At 46.6% G+C, this 7,131-nt stretch overlaps 2 protein-coding genes across 3 annotated transcripts; one reads left to right on the top strand and one right to left on the bottom strand.

Annotated features, from left to right (window-relative positions):
• Positions 1-1,280: 1,280 nt before the first annotated feature.
• On the bottom strand, positions 1,281-1,730 carry H310_08464 (hypothetical protein; the record flags this gene model as incomplete). Its single annotated transcript, XM_008874198.1, has 1 exon — positions 1,281-1,730. One exon carries the CDS (start codon positions 1,728-1,730, stop codon positions 1,281-1,283), a length of 450 nt encoding a protein of 149 aa, XP_008872420.1.
• Positions 1,731-4,262: 2,532 nt separating this feature from the next.
• H310_08463 lies at positions 4,263-5,585 on the top strand. 2 transcript variants are annotated; one of them, XM_008874196.1, is made up of 7 exons: positions 4,263-4,512; positions 4,561-4,656; positions 4,707-4,966; positions 5,011-5,137; positions 5,180-5,346; positions 5,392-5,425; positions 5,473-5,585. In XM_008874196.1, the coding sequence occupies exons 4-7, from the start codon at positions 5,132-5,134 to the stop codon at positions 5,578-5,580; spliced, it is 315 nt and encodes a 104-aa protein (XP_008872418.1). In that variant the 5' UTR covers positions 4,263-4,512; positions 4,561-4,656; positions 4,707-4,966; positions 5,011-5,131; the 3' UTR covers positions 5,581-5,585. The 2 variants fall into 2 exon arrangements, with proteins under 2 accessions (XP_008872418.1, XP_008872419.1); XM_008874197.1 differs by having other exon boundaries at positions 4,263-4,656.
• Positions 5,586-7,131: the final 1,546 nt, after the last annotated feature.

Genomic DNA, 7,131 nt, shown 5'->3' with positions numbered 1-7,131 from the left:
ATATGTTGAACGTCAGTGAACAATAGTTTATTGTGACCTCGCGTTAAGTAAGGCCCAATAGGATACCACAACGGACATGCTGAGATTTCAATGCACACTGACTATACGGCATAACATGCATCCAGGTCATGGAATGAACCCATTACTACACGGGCTTCGAGCGGGAGCTCTACGTCGTGAGCTATTATTCTTATTGTTTGAGAAGTTGTAGTAGTATTGAATGTTCCAAAGTAGGACGGTTTGCATGACATAGTCTGATTACATTGTATTATTGCGACATACTAGTATCGTTTCAACGAGGATAAAGTGAGCATTTTCATGCATTGATTTGATAGTATATCCAAGATAAACCATGTATGATATCATGTACTAGGTCGTAGAAGTATTTGTCATCCATTGGCTAAATATACTACAATTTCTTCTTGCAGATTGAATAGTGCGACAAAATTCAAAATTACGAAAATATGGTGACGTACCACTGGGAAATTTTTCCGTCGTTACCTGTACGATTGTCTATTCATGGATAAATCAAGCTCACGTTTGTTATGTGTTCGGTGCGTCCGTGCCGATGAAGTTCAACGTCAAGCATCTAACTGCGCGTATGACCGCTTTGAGTGTGCTCGGCACGGTTTGCGAGTCTTCCTTGAATAGTTCGATTGTCTCATATATCAAACTCGCCTTCTCAAACTTCCTAAGTTGCGCAGTGCCTAGCTGCGGTCACCCGAACACTGAAGGTAAGAAACCCGCTTCGCTGTGTAAGTCATACGTTCGAAACTTATGAGATTAGATTCTATAGAGTGAAATGGACATTGGCGGTGGCAGTGGCAAGAAGGACGATCCAGTAAGTAGCTTGATCGATCACTTCGGCGGTTTTAACCGTGGGGTTATGTGCGGGCATGGCAGTTAAGCCATTGGAAAAATCGCTGCCGTTGCGGTTGGTGTGGCAAATAATGCGTTCTTTAACTTTGTGGCATTGCAAGTGTTGCACATTGGTTCGTGGGATCGATTGGGCTTGCGATGGCAGTCGCACTCCAAGTTTGTTCGCTCCCTTGGTCTGGGGAACAAGTTGCGAGATATGACCTACTGGTCGTCGTGTTCGAAGGAGAGATTAGATATGATGGGCGTGGAGGGCGGCACGTGATTGTGTTTCACCTCTTGCTGGCGCAGTTCGCAAATTATCAATCATCTTTAAGCAGAGCAGCTTCTAATGCAAAAGTATATAGCAACTTCTAATGTAAAAGTAAATGTCCATGGTTGTTACACGCATGATGTGTGCTAGGTCAGAGACAGAATACGCAAGGGTTGCTCGTTGTGCAAGGCGCTTCGATTTCCTCTAACATGACCACTTGCATCCGTTGAATCAATACATTCATGGATTTCCACACTTCGCGTTTCAATCCGGCTAGTTGCATTTCATGTTGTACACGCTTGACACGTCTTTGGTTGACTGATTTGATGTAGTGCTTCGTAAAGAGCAAAAGCCGATCCGCTCCCATGAAGCCAGCTTGTCGTGTCACCGATTTTGGTGTAGCTTTGACGATTTCATAAGCAACTGTGCGAAGGTCGTGCAGGAAAGGGAAATTGTCAATACGATAGTCAGATGAGCAGTTGACATGGTTCTTGTAGTGAAGGCGGTCAATGAGGAACGACACCTTGTGGAAACACCAAGGTTCGCGCTTCAAGCAGTAGGTGTGAAGGTCGCAAGCGTTCTCCATTTCGACAATGCGCATTGCATCGGTTCTCCGCCATCTCCGGAACAAAATGTGATATGGTGTGTTGGGGGATCGTGGTCATGCAATATCGAGAACCCAAGCACAAGCCGTGCGGACAAAAAGAGTGGAAAATTCCTGGGAGTTTGAATCGCGACAACGGGGCTGACTTTGTGCAAACTTTATCCTTTACTATGTTGTGATCGTCCTAAGCTGCAAATAAACGGCGAACAGGGGCGACGGGATACCATTCGTGCAATTCGTCTTCATGCACGCGCTTCAAGGGAGGGTCTGGGCCGCCAAACTGTTAATAGTACAAAATTCCACGGCGAGACGGAACATTACTGGGCTCACATTGGCCAAAGTTTGTGAAATGGCTCGAAATCCATGTTGGACTCCCTCAGCACAGCAGCCAAGGGAAGGCATGCAGCGCTGTAACTGCATCAGTGTCTTGGCTTTCCCTTCGAGCAGGGCATGTATCCGACTGTCGAGCTGACTCAAAGCTGTGAGAAGATGTCGCATGGCATTCGTGTCCCGAATGAGCCCGCCTTGCACAGGTGACTGACGTCCTAGATTTGATATGAACAGTCGCCAGGATTCTGGACAAAATGCATCAGGCCACGGCCTTAGGGCAAGGAGCTCTCTAACTACAGACTCAACAAAGGGAAATGCATTCCCAGTTGGACCAACAATGACTTTGCAGCTGCAGGGCTACATGTTTGGAGTGGTAGTCACACTGGTGAGTTCGTGAGCGGCAGAAATGGAGCATAGCCTTCCGTCTGGAACTTCTGGTATGAATACACGCCTTCAATTGGAACTCCCAAGCATTCATTTCGTCGAATCAAGAGCAAATTGCATTCTATGTTTCGATTAGTGGTTGGTGTTGGTCATAGGAACGAGTGCCTGGGAGTAGTGTATGTACTCTCTGCGACAAGCAATTTTTATGTTGCCATCTGCGATGGCAATCGGCGCTGTGTCGAGTGTCCGCAGTGCGGACAAGTGAAGGACCGAACGAGATCGACGTGTAGTGAACGCAAATTATGCCAGCACCCTTGAACGAAGATTTTACGGCTACACAACTTGCTGTGTCGAGACGCGTGCAAGCCTTCGAGCACGCGAAAGGTACCCGAGAGGGGGTAGCACCCTGAATGAGGTTGCAAGATATGACGTTCACCAAATCCATGTCAAAGAACGTTTCTTTCCCGATACGGATAAATCCATGAAACTTGTCGTCGAAAGAGAGCATTCTAGGACAAGCCGTGTTTGAGCGCATATAAGATGGCATGGATATTTATTTCGCACAAAACACGCCATAAACTAGTGGCCATGACCAAAATCTGCAGGGATCTCGACAAACACACCAACGCATTCGCATTGGGTTCGAACCAACTGCTTTGCTTTGAACTCCGCTGAGTCAGTGCGCTGAACTCGTCAAACTCACGTCTGGATCGACTTTCGCGTTGCGCGTCGAGATCCATCGGAAATGATACGGTTGGGTCCGACCAAGGGGTTAAGGTAGGGTCGCTGCACTCTTCCAAAAGCCAGTCGGCGTCGAATGCAACGTCCATCATACTTCGGCTTTGAAAAGAAGACCATGACGTCGTGTGAGTGGATTCACTTGTTTTCACGCAACTTAGGCACACCCAATTGTTGTCACTTTGCCAACGAAGCAGAGCGTACAATTCCTTTACCTGTTCATAGTTTCGAATTCCACTCCAGGAGGAAGGTCCAGAACATGGTAGCATCGACTCCGTGCGGTGGTGGCGGGAGGTTGACGACAAGGATCTTGAGTGCCTCCACATGGAAGCACTCGGTATCATGTCCATACTGAAATACAAAGTCATGATACGCGCGAGACGACGCATGTATGGTCTCATCCATGTATTGTCTCGCGAGGTTGTTCATTGTTGAGGGGCACACAGAGCAATTGTGCAGACGGGCATTTTGTTTGCTGAACAGCATGTCCACGGCGAATACATGCGCACTATGTTCGTCGAAAGCGAGATCGGACATGCTTTGACGCGGAGTGGGCAGGTAATTAATACAGTTTCCCAGGGCACAGCACAACATGCTAGCCCATTGCCTAGATTGCGTTTGCATAGCGTGAGGCCAAAGGCGCGATTGGAGCATCGTAAAGTACGTTTTCACCTTCTACGAAGTCCAATGCTTCACGTGTGCACCAATTGCGTTCAAACCTCGGAGGTAAAGTTCGGTGCTGGAAGAAAGCGTCGGAAAAGGGAAAATAGTAAAAAATATTTGTGTTATGTTTTGGCAACTCTACTCAATATCAGTATGCAAGAATTAAATTTCGAGAAATATTTTGAAAATATTTTAAAAAGTGAAGTGACTTTGGGGGATGTTGTTCAGGAGGCACCATTTGGGTGGCATAATACTTCGTATTTGTATCCAGAAAAAAACTGAATAAAAATAATTCATCTCCCTTTCTGCTCTCTGTAACTTTTTTATCCATATCGTGGAGAATACTTCAGCTCATATAAAATCTGTTAAGACTAAAAACTGTCGTAGTTGACAGTAGTCACTGGCAATCTTCCTCGTTACCCCCACATGCATCCAAGACGCCGAGGGCAACCTGAGTTAGTCATGATTTTTTGGGCCAACGTCGCCGCCAACCGGAGGCTCTCAAAGCTCAACTTTGGAGCGATGGGCTTCCCAACTGTACGGAGGGGGCCAGCCATGTTTGCATGTACGCGACTGGCTGAAGAACTTCCCCGCAGACGATCCAGACGAATGAATTCAGTGGAGGCGATTGTACCTCGAGTGGCAATCGTTGCCACATCGTGAGGTAATCGATCTTCCTCAAAGTACTCCATCGCAAGCCGCCAATGCTCAGAGGTACACCCCCACCAGCAGCCCCAGTCATCCTAGCACCATCCCGCACCCCCCAATAACGCATCCCAACCCCATATTACACACGATTCCGATCAAGGTAAGTATAAGAAACCAAATTCGACATTATGAAGAACCTTGGTGTTGTAGACATAGTCGTCGTCGGCAACATCACCAGCGAGTCTGGTTCAAGGGGCACAACTTACCACGTGTACTGCGCCCGATCCCGGCGCCAGATCCAGCACTGCGCCTTGGGCATTGTTCACAAGTTTGTCGGGCAACATAGTTGTCAGAAAACCTCCTCGAAGACTTCCCACTCACTCAAAAAGTTGCCACTGAATTCAAAGCAACTAGCCCGGCGAACGATGTGATGTGGGTAACTTGGGCTTCCATTTCAACCTCGGCGCACGGTTAGTTATCGCTGTTCACACATTTTTCATCCGTCTTGTCGTAGTTGCTGGGTTTGCAATGTCTACCATTTTGGATTGGTATCTACGGGCAACACAATGCATAGCCTTGCAAAAACTTATGTGGAGGAATAGGTAGCGAAAGCAATAGCGACTACTCATTTGGACATGCTGGTCAGTAAGATCGACTTCTCCACCAATGCTAAAAACTTCTAGTTGCCACTCCCTTCCCCTTTGCACTCCACTCCATCCATTGGTGCGAACATTGCACCAAGACTAATTCCTCTAGCAAGAACGGTCTCAATATACCGGAACAATTTCAAGACAACGTGCCAAGCTCCTGAAAGCACTGGAGGAGCTCGTCCACGTCGCTCATGGGACATGTACGGTGGGTAATTCTGGAAATGTTCAACTCACATCATAACTAGCTCGTCCGTATGTCAATGGTCGCCGCCCAGACAAGTCGTTCGTTCGCGTCGAACGCCCTCAAAAGCGATAATCTACGATAGGGTCGAAACTCGAACGCGCGGAGCAAACAATGTAAGACTTGTTTGACAAGCCTCGCAATGCCAAAAAGGTCTTGGCCTATCTTGAGCACTTGTCAATCCGCGATTTAATTCAAGTATGTTGTAAGTGCCTGCTGCTATTCACTCGTATGTGAAGCAAACTCGTAGATTAGTAGCAGAGGCGACGAATTGTCCTGTTGCTGACTGGGCAAAGCCTCCAGCCTGGTTGGCTCCCACTTTCAACTGGAGCCCGCAGCAGTCCATGTCCAAGACGGAGATGCTGCCACTTTTGTCTGGAGCAAATTTTCACCCCAAACTACTGGGAAAGACAGAATGCAACCCCACCTTGTCTTCGATGTCGCATGAAATTCTGAATTCTGGTTGGCCAGAGAGCTTCGAAGTTCGATGGTTATTTTAGCGTATCACAGTGCCTTTGACTAATTTTAATCACTTCAAATGAAATTAAATTACAAGTCGCATAGTATACCCTGCGGGGCGAACATAAAAATTCCGCCAATGATGCTGTGGTATTTCAATAATAAAATATGATTGGATAGTATCCGACGTATATCACATAAATCTTCGGTGGGCGTTGCATTCTGTCTTTCCCAGTACTGCGGTCCGGTCCAAGTTTTTAAAGGACACATAGTTTTTGAGATGCCTTAACTTCTCCAATATGTTCATTCTTTAGCTGTCTAGAGCTGTCTTTAGCCGACTTCCGTGTTGATCGTCAAAAGCACGAAATTCCTTCCGAGGCCAGAAAATCCTAAATATATTGCGTGCTAATTGTCCTTCAACGGATGAAATAGATGGTTTCGGCTCGAACACTGCAGCACTGCAAATGATACCTAAACGAGAGGTCCTCCAAGTGTCGATTCGATGCGCTCCTGCCTTCCGCAACGCTGTATGTACAGTACACTGTACAGTGCAAACGCTTGCATTCTAACTCCAAGATAAATGTCCACTGTCCAAGTTGGGCTAATTTTAGGCAAGTTGGATGTCCATGATACTTCCCCGTCGTTTGAGCTTACTTGCGAGTCAATATCGTTATGACTGTTTCAGATTCTGAAACGTCTTGTTTTAGGTACTCCGGTACAGAGGACGCATGTACAAAGTGAACATGGTTTTGATACAGTAGTTAGCCAGTTGTATCCAACTGAGGTCCAGCAAACAAGCCACATAAGAAATATTTCAAAGTAACGAAGTTGTGGCGCTCCCATCCTACAATCCGCATTGATGGGCCAATTTGGACCATTTTGAGCCGATCCGCGCCTTGTTCAGTAATTCTGGGGCGCTTGTCTCGATATCATAAGGCATGCTAACTACTGACTTGGTCGATGCCCCAGGTCGACTGTTCTATCATGTATCCTACTGTATTCCAACTTCTCGGCACATGCTACCTTTGTTGCATATCCAGATAGAAATGATACTAGAAATTCCGGAGTATATTTCGTGAAATATTTATATGCGCACTACGCTAATAGTCGATTCTACCACCATTTTTCAAAACGACTTGAGCCAAACGCGTTGGCATGTTGTCCATAAGCGTCTTCAAGTAGTCAGTACCTATCATTTTCCATGACGAAGCAATTTGACGCTTCAAATCAGACACATTGTCAAATTGTTGCCTACCCTCGTATACATGATGGGCTAGAATACCCC

This window comes from Aphanomyces invadans (assembly GCF_000520115.1).
Source record: "Aphanomyces invadans strain NJM9701 unplaced genomic scaffold supercont1.17, whole genome shotgun sequence".
NCBI lineage: Eukaryota > Oomycota > Saprolegniomycetes > Saprolegniales > Verrucalvaceae > Aphanomyces > Aphanomyces invadans.
This window is presented reverse-complemented; position numbering and strand designations above follow the sequence as displayed.

What these genes read in the sequence shown, in the direction of transcription:
- H310_08463 (XM_008874196.1), top strand. An exon ending in CCACGTCGCTCATGGGACAT is followed by an intron (nt 5,347 to 5,391) that starts GTACGGTGGGTA and finishes CATCATAACTAG; the next exon opens with CTCGTCCGTATGTCAATGGT. An exon ending in AATGGTCGCCGCCCAGACAA is followed by an intron (nt 5,426 to 5,472) that starts GTCGTTCGTTCG and finishes AATCTACGATAG; the next exon opens with GGTCGAAACTCGAACGCGCG.